The sequence below is a fragment of the Muntiacus reevesi genome, chromosome 5 (genome assembly GCF_963930625.1).
Source record: "Muntiacus reevesi chromosome 5, mMunRee1.1, whole genome shotgun sequence".
NCBI classification, from domain to species: domain Eukaryota; kingdom Metazoa; phylum Chordata; class Mammalia; order Artiodactyla; family Cervidae; genus Muntiacus; species Muntiacus reevesi.
The window spans coordinates 28653287-28670915 of NC_089253.1; the positions used below are offsets into that span (position 1 = coordinate 28653287).

The 17629-nt window shown below is 41.3% G+C and overlaps 1 protein-coding gene across 5 annotated transcripts in view; it reads left to right on the plus strand.

The window, feature by feature from the left end:
• The window catches only part of FAM118B (family with sequence similarity 118 member B), a 44355-nt gene extending 26745 nt beyond the window's left edge, over positions 1 to 17610 (plus strand). For 4 of the 5 annotated variants that reach the window (XM_065937372.1, XM_065937376.1, XM_065937375.1 and 1 more), the window contains exons 4-8: positions 7352 to 7579; positions 10233 to 10361; positions 11963 to 12248; positions 16806 to 16865; positions 17115 to 17610. In XM_065937372.1, the coding sequence (XP_065793444.1) occupies positions 7352 to 7579; positions 10233 to 10361; positions 11963 to 12248; positions 16806 to 16865; positions 17115 to 17128 (717 nt within the window). In that variant the 3' untranslated portion in view covers positions 17129 to 17610. The remainder of the gene's footprint in view (positions 1 to 7351; positions 7580 to 10232; positions 10362 to 11962; positions 12249 to 16805; positions 16866 to 17114) is intronic. The other variant, XM_065937377.1, reaches the window with a different exon arrangement.
• The last annotated feature ends 19 nt before the right edge of the window (positions 17611 to 17629 follow it).

Genomic DNA, 17629 nt, shown 5'->3' on the forward strand with positions numbered 1-17629 from the left:
ATTATTCATAATGGATAGAAGGTGAAAATAGTGCAGCTGTCCATCTGCTGTCAAATAAACAAAATGTGACATTCATGCAGTGGAATATTACTTGCTAGTAAAAAGGAATCAAATTACCGATACATGGTACAATGTGAGTGAACCTTTAAAATATTATGCTGAGACAAATGGATAAGAAAGCTATGGTACATATACACAATGGAATATTACTCAGCCATTAAAAAGAATACATTTGAATCAATTCTAATTAGATGGATGAAACTGGAGCCCATTATACAGAGTGAAGTAAGCCAGAAAGATAAATACCAATACAATATACTAATGCTTATATATGGAATTTTAAAAGATGGTAACAATAACCATATATGCAGGACAGAAAAAGACACAGATGTATAGAACAGACTTTTGGACTCTATGGGAGAAGGCAAGGGTGGGATGATCTGAGAGAATAGCATTGAAACATGTATATTTTCTTTTTTGAAACATGTATATTTTCAAGAGTGAAACAGATTGCCAGTCCAGGTTGGATGCATGAAACAAGTGTTCCGGGCTGGTGCACTGGGAAGACCCAGAGGGATGGGATGGGGAGGGAGGCGGGAGGGGGGAATCAGGATGGGGAACACATGTAAGTCCATGGCTGATTCATGTCAATGTGTGGCAAAAACCACTACAATATTGTAAAGTAATTAGCCTCCAACTAATAAAAATAAATGGGAAAAAAAAAACCCTAAAAATAAATAAATAAATAAAATATTATGCTGAGTGGAAGGCAGTCACAGAAGACCACATATTAGAAGATTCCAATCATATGAAGTGTCCAGACTAGGGAAATTTGTAAGAGCAGAAAGCAGCTTAGTAGTGGCTTAGGACTGGAGCAAGTAGCAGGGGTTGGTGGGCAGGAGGCGAGAGTTCCAGGGTACAGGCTTTCTTCTTGAGATGGTGAAGATCTTCTAAAATTGACTGGGGTAGGGAGTTCCCTGGTGGCCTGGTGATTAGATTTTGGGCTTTCACTGCTGCAGCTGGGTTCAGTCCCTGATTGGGGAACTGAGAATCCCGCAAGCCACATGATATATGGCCAAAAAAAAAAAAAAAATGACTGTGATGACAGTTGCACATGTTTGTGGATCTACAGATAACCACTCAGCTGTGCACTTCAAATAAGTGGATTGTAAGTGAACTGTATCTCCATAGAACCGTTAAAGGTAAAAGGATGAGGAAATTATGATTTGAACACTAGTCAATGAAAGTGACAGTGACTGTGTTAATACCTGACAAGTGCACTTGAGACGGAAGAAAGCATACATAATTTTTTAATGTTAAAAAAATATGAAAAAAAATGAACTTTTCATATAAAATGGTAATTAAAACTTATATAGCCCCCAAATATAAGGGAAAAGTATTAAAGAAGTATGTCAGCCAGTCAATAAAAATGTCAGTGAGAACCTACTATGTAGCTGAGAACCCTGCTCAGTGCTCTGTGGTGACCGAAGGGAAGTGTTAGTCGCTCAGTCGTGTCTGACTGTGACCCCACAGACTAGCCCGCCAGGCTCCTCTGTCCATGGGATTCTCCAGGCAAGAATACTGGAGTGGATTGCCATTTTCTTCTCCAGAGGATTGTCCCAGCCCAGAGATGGAACCTGGGTCTCCTGCATCTCAGGCAGATGCTTTACTATCTGAGCCACCTGGAAAGCCCTAAATGGGAAGGAAATCCAAAAAAAGAGGGGATATGTGTGTACATGTAACTGATTGACTTTACTATACAGTAGAACCTAACACAACATTGTAAAGCAACTGTACTCCCAATAAAATTTAAATAGATAACAATAAAAATGTTGTCTTTCTAGGGGGAAAAGAAAGAGTTCATGAGGACAAAGAATGCTGTATTATGTATTAGTCCAGGAAGACTTGGTAGCATGGACTTGTCTGCCATGACACTTGTCTGTTGGAGTGGTCTTCAGAGAGTAGAAAGTATGACCTTGTTAGTTGGGTTAGTTATGACTGAAAGTAATGAGAGAACTTAAAGTCAGTGTCAGTATATACTAACCAAGTAACGAACTGGACTCAATGATTACCTCTGGATGAAGATTTATTACTCACCTTAAAGTGTAATTGTCAGTTCCAACAGAGCAGCAATTTTCAAACTTTTTGGTCTCAAGACCCTGTTATACTCCTAAAAATAATTGAGAATCTCAAACAGCTTTTGTTTCTGTGGGTTATATCTCTTTCATATTCACTATTAGAAATTAAAACTGAGAAATTGAAAAAATAGTAAATTCTCTTAAAAATAATAAACCCGTTACATGCTAACATAAATAACATGTTTATGAAATACAACTATATTTTTCAAAACAAAAATAAATTAGTGAAAAATAATAATAAATTAGTGAGAATAGTGGTATTGTTTCATGTTTTGCAAATCTCTTCAGTGTTTGGCCTAATAGAAAACAGACCCTCACATCTGCTTTATGTAGTCAGTTTGGTGTGTTTGTGGGGTTTTGGTATAACTGTACGAAAAAAGTGAGGTCTCACAGGTACACACTTGGAAAAAAGGAAAGTATTTTAATACGCTTTTTGGATAGCCATAGATATTCGTTGTTGATATTACACCAAAATTTTGTAAGTGATGGCTTCCTGGAGATAAGTAGCCATAAGGAATCTGAAAGTCAGATTATAGCCATGTCAGTGGTGATATAGAATCTGAACTTCCCTTACTCTGATGTGTTAAGCTCCATGATCCATCTTGCATTTAGAAGAATCTTCTTATTCTAGAGTTTGACCCATTTCATTATAACATACAAAAAAATGCATCCTTTAAAATCACTGCCAGTCCCATCACAAAGATATTTGGAAGCTGTCATGCTCATGGTGGCAGGTAAACATTTTTTAGAAATCTGATTCTCGCTGGAAAGCTCAGCTTTTGTGTTTGGCAGCAATAGCAGCAATCATTGGGTTGTTTCTCCTCGAAATGACAGGCTCACATCATTTATTTTTGCAAAAATGGTCAGAATACTCAAATCTGAATAATCATAGTTTGTCTGCCAGTCATTCTTTTAGGTAAAAATGAGATTTGATGACAAAAGATGGCTAGTTCAGCTTAAAACTCAAAATAGTCACCAACGTTTTGCCTCAAGACCCACATCAGACTCCAGTCAGCAAGTGAAGTGCTTCGTGTGTACTTCTGTTCTTTACACAGAATATTAGGAGGACGTGTTCTCAAGGGTCCGTGTTTAATACAATTAATAGTGTTTACTGATTTATTAAGGGGTTCTTAAGTGAAACTGGCATTCTTCTCTTGCTGTAAGTCTTTGGTAATGAAGAACACTGTGATGACTGGCAAGCTGGGTTCCCTGAGTCACACCACAACACCAGCAGTTCTTCCTTTCATTGCTTTTGTGAAAGTGAAAGTCGCTCAGTCGCGTCCGACTCTTTGCCACCCGTCCATGGAATTCTCCAGGCCAGAATACTGGAGTGGGTATTTCCCTTCTCCAGGGGATCATCCCAACCCAGGGGTGGAACCCAGATCTCCCGCATTGCAGGAGGATTCTTCACCAGCTGGGCCGCCAGGGAAGCCCGTTGCTTTTGTACCATCAGTGCAGATATCAACATGCTCTTAAGAGACAAATATCGCCTTCATGTTGCTATGAAAGTAATTTTGACGTTACAGACTTGTTAAGGAATCTTAGGGATCCACAGGATCCATGGGCCGTATCTTGAAAACCAATCCAGTAGGAGATATGTAAGAAACACACACACACAGCGCATTTGGGGAAATATGAACATGAGTGCTTGCTATTCAGGAATTGGTATTATTGCATTTTTTAAGTTGCGATAGTGGTATTGCAGACTTTTTTATGTCAGCAGAAATCCTTATCTTTTAGGAAACTGTTGAAGTATCTGAATGATAAGATATTTGGAAAAATTTCAGTGAAGGGGACTAGGGTTATGGTGAAGGGAGTTTAGGTTAAGCAGGATTGGCCATGGGTGATGATTGTTGAAATTGGATGATGGTTATGGGGGAGGTGTATTGTACTCTCTGTCTCTTTTTTTTTTTACTTTTGTGTGTCTTTGAGAATGTCCTTTTTTGGATTTTGGAGTTTTTTGTTTGTTTGTTTTTTTAAGAATCTTAACAAACAATAGTAATATGACAAGGCAAAACAGCCCATCCACTGATTCAGTTTCTTACAGTAGGGAAATGACATTGCAAAGACCTTGGATTTCAGGAGCAGAAAGACTGTCATTTAAAGGCACTGGGACCCTGGGCACATCATTTAATGTCTCAGAATCTATTTTTGCTCCTGTAAAACTGGAATGATGTTACTTATCCCACTTGAAAAATAAGTGAGAACATTTTCTGTATGTGAAGTGTCTGGTACATAGTATAACGCACAGTAAATGTTAATAACCTTTTTGTGTTGTTTTTTTACTGTCTGGGATCGGAAGGATGAGAGTTACAGGGTAGGAGGAAATGAAGCAACCTTGGATGCAGTCCATTGTTTTAAATGAGTGAGAAAATGTCCATAAATGTGTGTGGGAGTTCGGCATTTCCTTTTGACCACGGAACCTCCTTATTTGTTTTCATTCCTTTGTCTTTACTTAGGCCACTGGTGGGAAATTGAGTTCTAGGGTCACCTGTTTGAAGAGAGAAGAGATTGACTGCAAGTCTGAGGGAATTGATGCTGCTCCAATAGCTGCTTCCTTCCTCTCTGTGTTGAGATGCAAAATGTAATAACCGAAAGAAGTAGGACCCAAAGATAGTCAACTAAGATATGTGACTCATGCTTTTTATTTCCAGGCTTTAACCTTCTGTATTTATTTTCTTAGAAGCAAGGAAGTATATCCATGCCCATGTTTACCTGATTGTATACCCAGGTGTTTCTGTGTGTGTGCATAATGATTAAATTGGTGCTGGATGACCTTGTTGTTTGTTTGTGTGTGTGTGTGTGTACGTGCACGCGCATGCATCAGAGTACAAAATGAAGGTATAAGAGACGACAAGGCAGTTCTTAAAGTCACTGTATTTACTTGTAAACATAATCTGGTTTTCTGAATGGCCCCTGTTTACACAGATTGCAGAAGTCACAATGACAAAAAGAGGTTTCACATCCATCAGGGCGTCTCACTCACATCCGCAGCCTTGCCAGTTCCTCTCCCCAGGCTTGTCTTCTGTGGGCCACCTCTGTCTTGAGGATCGTTCCAGTGTTTCTTTCTGTGAAAATACGCAAACAGGATTCTGTTCATTCTTGCCTCACTGCTTCCACCCCCATGTCAACAGGCAGCACTCTAGACATACAGATCTGCACTTGTTTGTTCTACCTAACAGTATATCCTGGGTCTTTCCATACCAGTTTCCTGTATATGGATGCTAGGCTTGTTTCCAGTCTTTTACTGTCACAGATAACAGAGCAGTGATAATGTTGCATATGTCATTTTATTTGTTTGTAATTACATCTGTGGGATATATTCCCAGAAATGAGATTGCAAGATTGTAGGATAAATGGATTGCAATTTTGATAGACATTAAAGGGGCACTGTATTTCTGATAAATTGAGAAAAGTGCATGACATTCATTAGTAGTTGACTTGGGACTTCCCTGGTGGTTCAGATGGTAAAGAATCTGCCTGCAATGCAGGAGATCCCCATTCTATCCCCTGGAGAAGGGAATGGCTACCCGCTCCAGTATTCTTGTCTGGAGAATTCCATGGACAGAGGAGCCTCGCAGGCTACAGACCATGGGGTCGCAGAGTCAGACACGACTGAGCGACTAATGCTTTCACTTTCCCTTGTACATAGTAGAATTCAGTAACTAGAGTTTATTTCTGTTCAGGTCATTAATTCTTATTAAGTATTAGAGTTCCCAGTTGGTTGTTCATGGGCTGCTAGTATGTAATACTTTATGCCATGATATAAAAGAATGAGCAAAAGCTGAAAAACGTGACACATAAAGAGAGTGAGCACAAGTTGAAAAATGTGACACACGTACTTAGCCGCGTAAATTGTGGGCTCTACCATCCAGTTAGCCCTGGAAAGGAGGCTGAGCCTCTGACAACAGGGTCAGGGTAGATGCAACACAGAACAGTGATCAGCAGAACCAGATGAACTCCTGGGTGTGTCATCACCAGGCAGAGGTGCAGTTCACTTCTGTGCTCTCATTTTTCTCCTGTGAAAGTAATTTACCCTTTATTTGGCAGATATAATGAAAAAAATGGGTGATTTTTATAAAACACTTTGAAAAATAAGAGGTACATTTGACAAATTGAAGTATGTTTTATGAATCTGTTTACCTGGTTCCACGGAACCAGAACTTTATTGGAGCACAGTGCTGTTAGGACAGTATACAGGTGAAGCCAGGAAGGTAAGGGGGCTGCTTTGAGGATTAACAGAAGGGTTATTGCTGTCTGCTATCTAGCAGCTAACTGCAGTTACTTGGAGTTTGAAGGGGGAATAATGGGGCCTTTAAGAACTTATTCTCTGCTTAGATATTATCTAAGGAATGGTGTTGCAGGAATAAGATACAGATCAGATATTTATTATAGCGTATTACATAGCTACTTCCCTGTTTCAGATTCCTTTGGCCCCAGGGATTGCTTGGTCTTTTAAGTTGGAAAGCCAGCTTCTCACTTGAGATTGATACTGTTTCCTCACTAGCCATCGGAGGTTTTACATGTATTCAAAACAAAGCTGGGAAAGCAGTTATTTAATTGAACCGTATGTTAAGAAATAGGGAATCTGTTCAGAACTGATTAGTGTTTGGTATTTTTACCAGTTGCAAAATGCAGGATTTTGGAAACCTTTTATCGTATAATAAATATTCTTCCTGGAAGACTTGTAAACAAGCTGCTGGATTATACCAGGGAAAAACAGGCGTGGAGAAGTTAAACCACTTGTCCTGTACCCATCAGCATCTGTAAAAAGCACCTGGGGTTAGAAAAAGACACACTAAACCACTTGGGGAGCTTCTCGTGGTTATTCCCCAGGAAAGGGAGGTTTAACAGAAAGTGTTGTCTTCTGACCTGAGGCCTGTTTAAAGGGTGGTTGGTGCTCTGTCTTCCACCTCCGCTTTCCTCTAGTCTGTTAGCAGTCACCTCTCCTAGCCATGCCCACTGTCTTCATTCATAAATATGCCTATTTACAGAGTGTATGCTTCTTTGCATATGATGTAATAGTTTGGGTCACTTGATAGAGACTGAGTGTTGTGTTGGCACTTGGCATGTATCCTGTCCACCCTGTAAGGGAGACAAGTATTTTACCTGTAAGTGCAAAGTACTTGTCAAAAAGTTGCTATTATTTAATGAAAACAAATGACCTACCAAAACGCCTAGAACTAACTTTTCCCTTTTATATCCCTCCCCAGCGTACTAGTAATGTCCGATCCACATTTTTCAAGGACTGTTTATATGAAGTATTTGATGACTTGGAGTCAAAGATGGAAGATTCTGGAAAGCAGCTACTTCAGTCAGTTCTCCACCTGATGGAAAACGGAGCCCTGGTATTAACTACAAACTTTGACAATCTCCTGGAGCTGTATGCGGCAGATCAGGGCAAACAGCTGGAATCCCTTGACCTTACTGATGAGAAGAAGGTAAACAGGAAAGGGTTAGCTTGTCTCTTCTTCAGGCCAGCAGATTGAATCCTCATCAGAAGTAACTGTTTTCTTGGGATGTTGTATAGCACTCTGTTCATGGAAAGGTAGAGAAGGAGACTCTTATCCCTGGTTGGATTTGTGCTTTTTGAGATTAAATCAGTGTACAGATCTCAAAAGTATTCAGTTCTGTGAGTTTAGACAGTTTCACCCAATTTTAAAGCAGGATTATAAGAAGCCATTTGAACTGTAAGATGTAAATTGTTAACACTTGATAATATCAGGTGGGTGTGGTATTGATTTAGTTTCTCTGTTAGGACAGATTCTTCTTGGCATCTGTTGGAAATGTACAAAAACTACTTCCTGATGTCTGACAATCAAGTTTCAAGCCAAGTGACAGCTGGATGAGGTTAATATTTAAAGGATACCTCAGCAGACTTTTCTTTTATGTAGCCCCTACCATATCTAAGTCATCTCTCATAGTAATGAAATTATAGATGTCCACTTATGTTATCTAATGAGAGAAGGCTTATATTACAATGGTCGCCAAAGCTTGCAATTGGAAATCTAGCATGAATAGGAGAGCCTATAGATGACATCATTAAATTGATTCATGAAATACACTGAAGCCATGAAAAGGAAAATGTTTTCATTGCCGTAAAAAGATGTCAGAGATTTAATGATTGAAGGGGGAGGAAAAAAAAAAGGGATTATAAATGTCCACTGGGTCTCATTTGTCCTGCCCTGCAGTTTTTGTAATTTTACTTGTATACTTTGTTTACCTGGGAACCTGCCTTTGTGTCCCACTTAGAGCCCATCTAAGTAGAGTTGGGACAAACCAGTGATTTCCTACACTGGCACTCATCGTCATAGCACTGCCCTGTGGCTATGCCCAGAGCATGGCTGTAATACCAGTCTTGTGGTTTTGCTGGCCTTGAAGTCAGGTTGTAAAAGGAAATCCGATTCAGAAAAATGGTGCTGTGAGGACTGGTTTTGTCTGGCTGGAGTGTTTTCCTCCTGCCGCCCCCATGCTTTGTACGGCCTGCTCCTTCTTCACCTGTAAGACTCCACTTGCGAATCACTTCCTCCGAGAAGTCTTCTCTGATCACCCTAATTTAAAAGGGTCCCACCCTTATTTTTGGATTCAGTTTTTCAATGGAGTATGTGTTGTAACTTTCCATTTTCATCTTGGTTTGTTGTCTGCCCTAGAGGAATAGCACCTCTATTTGGACGGGGACCATATCAGCCCTTCTTACCCTGATGCCTAAGAAAGTATTTGGCATATACTAGTAGGTGGTCAGTAAATATTTTGTGAATGAATAAACAACTGAATGAAATTTAAAAATGAATGGCAAGAAACAACTTCCATCCTGTTTCTGACATAATCTCTGAAGATCATGACCAGCATCAGACACATAGGGTCTTTTTTAAGTTAAGGATTTCCTGGACTTCCCTGGTGGTCCAGTGGTTAAGAACCCACGTTTTCATCACAGAGAGCGCAGGTTCAATCCCTGGTAAGGGGACTAAGATCCCACATGCTGCGAGGTGCAGCCAAAAAATAAAGTTAAGGATATCTATCAGACTTTAAATTTTCCTTCTTATTTTCATCCCGGAGTCTCAAGCTTTGCTTTTGTAGTTAGTCCACATTAGGGGCAGTATTGAAGTTAAAGGGTTAAAGCCGCTGACTGGTAGTCAGAATAGAGCCTAGTAATACTTGTGATTCTAAATCTCTATGCCTCTTTCTTCCCTAATCCATACCTTATTTCTCTAGAGTGTTATAAAAACAAATTTATAGTGTCTCAAGTCTTTGGGAAAATGGAAACCATGGGACGTGGTTGGTTCTTACCATTGGAATCTAAGTGGTCATTCTTCCTTGGTGGCCTCTTAGGTAACTCACAGGTGACTGCAGTGATTCTTTTACTACTTATCAATTGCTGCACAAGAAATCACCCTGAAAGCTTTGGGGTTTAAAACACACTTTATCTGCCCTTGGTAATGTGAAGTTTCCACCTGAGCTGGGCTGATGGGCTCCGCTGGGCCATTCTGCTGGTTCCGCAGGCTGCCCACGTGACTGTGGTCCTCTGGTGGCCAGACTGGGTGGTGTGAAATAACCTTCCTGTGTGTCTGTTGTCTGGGCCGTCAGACTTATTCACGTGGTAGCTGCATTCCAAAAGCAGCAAAAGGGAAAGAAGGCACATGTGCCAACATTTCCCAGCTTCTTCTTCTGTCTGCTCATGCCCCGTTCTCTAAAGCTAACCACATGGCCACGCCTGGAGTAAGTGTGAGAGGGGACTAGACCAGGCAGTCGTTACAAGGCCTGACGTCTTGGGGGTCCTTACTGAAAGGGCCGTCCGTGGCTGTCAAGTGGGTCACCAGTGGAAAGAGCCCCTGTGGTTTCTGCAGATGATGACAAACTCTGATTTTTGACTGTTTCTTTGCAAGAGGAATTACCAGACTTGCCATCCTTCCTGACTGTCATGCCTGAAGTACAGAGGCCACATCGAGTGGCCACACTCTTGCCCTTGCCCTGTGATATCCTGGAGCTGGAGAGTTGTGTCAGAAGCCTGGTCCTCAAAAGACTGTCTTGCCCATTGGGGCTTGAAGCAGGTGCTCGGCCCTGCCCACCTGGTTAAGCTGTGTTTATGTTGTGCAGGTCCTCGAGTGGGCTCAGGAGAAGCGGAAGCTGAGCGTCCTGCACATCCACGGGGTCTACACCAACCCGAGCGGCATTGTCCTTCACCCAGCTGGTTATCAGAATGTGCTCAGGAATACTGAAGTTATGGTGAGTGGTGCTGACCTAACTGCTCTCGGGAAAGCCTTCCTGGGAGCCTTCGGAACACACCACTGAGCTTCCAGGCTTAACAGTTTCTTTTCATCAGTTAAAATTGGAAGGCCAAGCATCCTTTCCTGTGCTTCTTAGCTTGTGGATGTGTATGCCGTCTTGGGAAATGTCAGACATCTCTTCAGGTGTCAGGCCCTGTGGTTTTACTTTGTTCTTGATTGACAGCCTGCAGATGGCACTGTTCACTGGCGTCAGCTTCACATACAAAGAATGTACATTTGTGTTCATCATTTGGTGTATATGGTAATATCTTCCCAGCGACACAGCGGTAAAGAATCTGCCAGTGCAAGGAACACAGGAGACACGGGTTCGGTCCCTGGGTCGGGAAAATCCCCTGGAGTAGGAAATGGCAACCCACTCCAGTATTCTTGCCTGGGAAATCCCATGGAGAGAGGAGCCTGGGTTCACGAAGAGTCGGCACGATTGAACCGCTGAGCACTCACAGACACACATACACGGTGTCAGTAACCCTCTCTATGCCAGGACTAATTTGTGCAGTTTTTCATTGACCAATTACTACTAGAGCATACATTCTAAACAGTTTTTTTATAAATGGTGGTGGCTTTGTGTTGAATCACCATACTTATTCACTTATCGGGCATTGGAAAAAATTTTTTTAAATTTGAATAGGGTAATAAAATGTAGGCTTTGTGAAAAAGACCCAGAAAATGTGATGTTTTCTAAAGCACAAGGGGACTTTTTGTCACCTGTTCTTTCTCTGACATCTGTTACAGCTTTATCTATAACTGACAGAGTGATCCCTTAAACAAAATCATTTCCAATACTTTATACATATGTAGTGTGTGTGATTTATATGTACATACATGTGTGTATAAATGTGTTCACACAGGGACGTCCCTGGCAGTTCAGTGGTTAAGACTTTGCCTTCCAGTGCAGGGGTTCAGGTTCCATCCCTGGTCAAGAATCTAAGATCCCACATGCCTTGTGGCCAAAAACACAAAACATAAAACAGAAACAATGTTGTAACAAATTCAATACAAGACTTTAAAAATGGTCCATATCAAAACAATCTTTAAAAAATGTCTTAAAAGTATATACACACATGTACATGAAAATATATATACACAGATGTACATTAGTGTTCTAAGGGTCAGGTTTTCTTTGAGCAGCTCTGGTGATGGAATTCTCTGGTTATACTTGGCTCAGTCTGTAAAGCTGAAAAAGTAGATATGGTCAAGAAAATGGAAAGAGTAAGATACATTGAAGACTACTGATTGCCTTAATGGCCTCTGGGCACACATATCTAAAAAATAAACTGTGAGATACAGACCAGTGAGACCCTGAATAGAGACCCTGCAGGAGAATGCCAGGTAAAGATACAATTTTAGAATAATCATCAAGTTACAGCAGTAAACAGTGAGAAGATCATACTCCTTCATGGGAGTATCTCTCCTCTGACTCTTAATCCTGGTTCATCGGTCATCACAGTCTGCTAGATTCAGTAGTTATGACCCTATTGATTCTTCTGTTTCAGACCTGTCTTCACAGTGTGATTCACATGTTGTTTCTGTTCCCACCAGAGAGAGATTCAAAAACTCTATGAAAACAAGTCGTTCCTCTTTCTGGGCTGTGGCTGGACTGTGGATGACACCACTTTCCAAGCCCTTTTCCTGGAGGCCGTCAAGCATAAATCTGACTTAGAACATTTCATGCTAGTTCGGAGAGGAGATGTGGATGAATTCAAGAAGCTTAGAGAAAACATGCTGGACAAAGGGATTAAGGTCATCTCCTATGGAAATGACTATGCTGACCTTCCAGAATATTTCAAACGACTGACATGTGAGATCTCCACGAGGGGAAGGTCAGGTAAGTTGCTTTTGGAGACTAAGAGGGGTCGGAGGGCAGCTGTTCTTCAGCCTCTTAGGTGTTTGTGGTGGGTCAGGTCATCACCAAGATGCAGAATATAATCCTAACCAGATTATGAAGGGAGATCATGGTTAGTTGTCAGGTTAGACTAATCAGTGAAATGCAATTGAAATTTAGATTTTGGGGACTTCCCTGGTAGTCCAGTGGTTAAGAATGCACCTTCCAGTGCAGGGGATGTGGGTTTGATGTCTGGTTAGAGAACTAAGATCCCACATGCTGAGGTGCAACTAAGCCTGGAGCCCATGCACTGCAACATAGACCCAGGGCAGTTCAGTTCAGTCAGTCAGTCATGTCTGACTCTTTGTGACCCCATGAACTGCAGCACGCCAGGCCTCCCTGTCCATCACCAACTCCCGGAGTTTACCCAAACTCATATCCATTGAGTCAGTGATGCCATCTAACCATCTCATCCTCTGTTGTCCCCTTCTCCGCCTGTCTTTAATCCCTCCCAGCATCAGGGTCTTTTCAAATGAGTCAGCTCTTCACATCAGGTGGCCAAAATACTGGAGTTTCAGCTTCAACATCAGTCCTACCAATGAACACCCTGGACTGATTTCCTTTAGGATGGACTGGTTGGATCTCCTTGCAGTCCACGGGACTCTCCAGAGTCTTCTCCACCACCACAGTTCAAAGGCATCAATTCTTTTGTGCTCAGCTTTCTTTATAGTCCAACTCTCAAATCCATACATGACTACTGGAAAAACCATAGCCTTGACTAGACAGACCTTTGTTGACAAAGTAATGTCTCTGCTTTTTAATATGCTGTCTAGAATCCTTCCAAGGAGTAAGCATCTTTTAATTTCATGGCTGCAGTCACCATCTGCAGTGATTTTGGAGCCCAGAAAAATAAAGTCAGCCAGTTTCCCCATCTATTTGCCATGAAGTGATGGGACTGGATGCCATGATCTTAGTTTTCTGAATGTTGAGCTTTAAGCCAACATTTTCACTCTCCTCTTTCACTTTCATCAAGAGGCTGTTTAGTTTTTCTTCACTTCCTGCCATAAGGGTGGTGTCATCTGCATATCTGAAGTTATTGATATTTCTCCCCCCCAGAAAAATAAATTTTAAAAAAGAAAGAATTTAGATTTCAAAAATAGGGAAGAATGGTGATTCCCTTTTGGCTAAGGCTGTGAGGAAAAAAATATTTTTGTGCAATTTTGGTGGGAAGGTAAAGTTAGTACAACTTTTCTGAAGAGTAAATTTGGAGTATGTTGAAAATTTTAAAACCTTTGACCCAGAAAATCCCTTTTGATAAAATCTATCTTAGAAATTTTTTCTCCTAAAAGAGATCACTGGACACTTATACAATTATACGACACAGTTGCACAAAGATATAGGTGTGGGGATGTAATCAGGGTTGTAGTTAAATGGCGAAAATTGGAGGCAATCTAAAATGTTCCAGAAAATAGGTGATTCTATAAATCCATCATTTATTAGTTAATGAAATATTAAATATGTATGAATCCATAAAATATAAAATGCTTTTACTACCCAAAATAATGCCAGAAATATAATATTCTGAGTGGAAAAAGTAAAATGCAGGTTGTAAAATGCGTTTTTGCATCCCAGTCCCTGGCATACAAGATTGTAGATGTTTTCTGTTTTTGTTTGGTGTGCTTTATGGCTTCTCTGGTACCATAGAGAATCTAGCTGCCAATGCAGGGGATGCTGGTTTGACCCTTGGGTCGGGAACATCCCTTGGAGGAGGAAATGGCAACCCACTCCAGTATCCTTGCCTGGGACATCTCATGGACAGAGGCACCTGGCGGGCTACAGTCCATGAGGTTACAAAGAGTTGGACATGACTGAGCAACTAAACAATAACAGAGAAGTGTCTGGCATGATGCTTAGAAAATTATCTGTGATTATCTCTATGCAGTAGGAGTTAATGTGTGTTTTTTTTTACATATTTTTCCCTATGTTATGAAATATGAAAATCCTATTTTTTATGATTATGCTTTGTCTTTATAAACAGGAAAAAAAAAACACTTCAAAAATGTTATGTGGAAACTGTTGTGGTGGCATTAAAGTCATGTTAGGGGTACCATTCACTTGACATTTTACCTCTCAATTCCAATGAGAAAGCCAAATGCAGTTAAAAGTTTCCATTTACTAATGGCTCCAGGCAAGCTTCCATCAACCTACCAAATGCAAAGCTTTTTGGTATAGGTAAATCGGAAAATACTTTTTAGAAGCTTAGTTTGAATAAAGCCGGGTCCCAAGGTATGCCCATTCTGACTCAGCACACAGTTCCAAGAAACTTTGCTGCTGTTATAGAATATAACAGCTGTAGAATATGTTCTTGAAAAGTTATTTGCTAATATGCATTTTCATGGTCAATCTGAATGCATCTTAGGGGCCTCTTAAAGGACGGGTGGTTTAATATAGAGAGAACTTATCCTATGCAGTGGGATTCTCCTGTGATGAGAAATTCCACAAACTGTGATTATCCATGGCTCTGTTTTGATGGAACAAGATTTGTAGAAGGCATCACCATAACTAAACATTTTGAAAACTAAGTCTACCCTTTTTCCAGAAGACTTTAAAAACCCTTAAAAAAGGAAATTTTCCGATTTATCTTCTGTGTGAAAGCAGTTTGCTAATCTTTCTTGGGGATGTTTTCTGCTGTCCTGCAGTATTCCAGACTCTCTTCTACTGTTTGCCCATAGGCGGGACTCAGTAGGCTTTCCCACCGGGCGAGGGGTACACACTTCGTTCTTTTGATCTGCGTTCTTGAGATCTAGCCAGGGAAGATGCTAACGGGGAAGAGAACAAGATCCCGCCGGACAGCTCTTCCTACACTGAGTCTTTCGTTGACCAAAGTCATCAGAAGTAGTGTGAAGCTGCAGACTGTCCTTAGCGGCATGGGCTTCCTGGCGGAGCGACTCCCCATGAAGTCGCCACTCTTTAGGGTATTGTGAATTGTTAAACATCGAGGATTTTCCGTGTGGCCAGGGGCTTTAATTAGAGTGGTCAGCTGAAGTTTGTGATCTGAAATCTAGCAGAGCAGTTTTAGGTTAAAAGCACTTCAAGTCAAATTTACCTTCCATCCACAATTATGTTTTGAGTCTATAGATAAATACCAGTGAGAGATCAGAGGTCTTTTCACTGCTGTTGTTTTATAACCCTGAGCTCTTGCTCTGTACCAGGCATTGTGCTGTGTCCAGACTTTTGCATAGTGAGCATTACTTAGGTTGAAAGATTCTGTAGGCTGCAAGTACATTTATTTCAGGAAAATCAAGTAATGGGGGAAAGAAGGTAATTCTTTTATAATTCACTACTATCACAAAAGCAGTTACTTTGGTATATTTCAGTTAAGTTTTCCTTGTGCATTTCCTCATGGTTGTAAACAAAATCTGTATTCAGTCCTGGTACTTTTTAAATTCAGTGATACATACCATACATTTCCGCACATGGCTGCAATCTTCATAGCCAGTAAAAGATTGTGTTATAATCCACTGTGTCACAGTTACCTAATTATTCCCTTGTATTAGGCAATATCTAGTTTTTTTCCTACTGTAAGCACTGTTGTAGTGAACATATCTTCATCCCTGCAGTTTTTACTTTTGCCAGTAATTTCCATAGGCTGGATTCTCAGTATAATTACTAGGTCAAAGGTAACATTTTAGTGACTGATAAATATTGCTCTAGTGTTTTCCAAGAGGGGAATCCCAATTTGTGTGTTCAGGCGCTGTCTTTCTTATTTTTACTCCAGTTGTCCATGTTTCTGTCTGCTATTCTTTCCTCCTGTGTATTCAGTTTTAAACTTCTTCCTACACGTTATTTGTTCCAGTGCTGTCCAACAGAATTTTCTGCACTGACTGAAGTATTCTGTCATCTCTGTCCAGTACTGTAACCATGAGCCACACGTGGCCATTGAGTTTTGAAGTGTAGTGTGACCGAGGAACAGACTTTTTTTTTGGCTACATCATGTCGCTTATGGAATCTCAGTTCCCCAACCAGAGATCGAACCCATCCCCACCCCCCACCCACACCCTCTGCAGTGTGGAGTCCTAACCACTGGACTGCCAGGGACGTCCCTGAGAAACACAGTTTTTAATTTAAAACTAAACAGCCCATGTGGCCAGTGGCAGTGTATCAGACAGCAAGGCTCTAAGCCCATTCTGTACCTTGGGGGTGTTAGCTCAGCTACTAGTCACTCTTCTGCTTGGTTGAATTTGCCCCCTTGCATGCTGCTTCCTGTCCCCAGCTGGAGTAGTTTTATTTACCTAAACTTGGCCTTCTGGACTAGTTAGGGACACACTTGTTTTTCCTTAAGGAGTGTTAGTACACTCAGGGACCTCCGTGCTTCTCTATCATCTAGTGCAACAGTGTGAAGACTAACCTGGTTTATGCCCCTGCCTAAGTGTGCATTAGTAAATAATTTCATCCTTAGTCAGACCATGTGCTCCCACCTCCCTTTAGTTGGCTGCTTTCCTGCTACTAAGTTTTAGCTGTTCGGTCATATTAGCTGATACTGATGTGTGTTCTGTTTAGCAGGGATTGTGAGAGAAGGCCAGCTGAATGGCTCGTCTGCAGCACACAGTGAAATAAGAGGTAAGCTGTTCCCTGTTCTCCCGTTTGTCAGCAGAAAATGTTTTCCCAGAACTCAGTTAAGACCTTGGAGAAGAAGGACTTAGCTCTCCTTCCTGTAGAGTCTGGATTTTCCTACCAAGTCCATTCACAGGTTTCCTAGTATTTGGTGTTTTGTCTTCCGAAGGATTAAGCTTGAGTTCAGTTTCTGCAGCTTTCGATGGACAAACCTGATACGTGAAACTTCACTTACCATCTTTTTTCTCTCTGCAGACCATAGTACCTGAGAGGGCTAGAGGATCCGCCACCATTAGATCAAGCTGTAAGGGCCTACCGTGGAGTGTTTTAACAAGTGAACTTACAAGAACCCGAAGCAGCTCCTAGGAAGTACCAATACCCAGAGGCTGAAGGCTGGGGGTTAGCGGAGATGTCCAGCTTAATCCTTCGTGCCGGCTGGTTCCTCTGCAGCCTGTTCCAGTTGAATACCCAAGTGGCCCAGATGGAGCCCCCGCCCCAGCCCAGGCTGGACAGGCTGTGTCCACACAGCAGGCCAGCAGGCCACTTCTGCCGACCACGGCTGCAGGGGCACTCGCTCTCAATGCCGCGGGTTCTCCGTGGCCCTCGTGACAGTTTTGTACTCTATACTTGGTTTTTCAATTAAGCTTAATGGCTTTTTTAAAACGTGACTTGAAGCTCTAGTTTTCTAGACCTTTTACAGTGTACAGTATTTTACATAATTGAGCTGTAATATTAAAAGCTTCTTCATTTACTTCCCAGGGCCCCAGCTC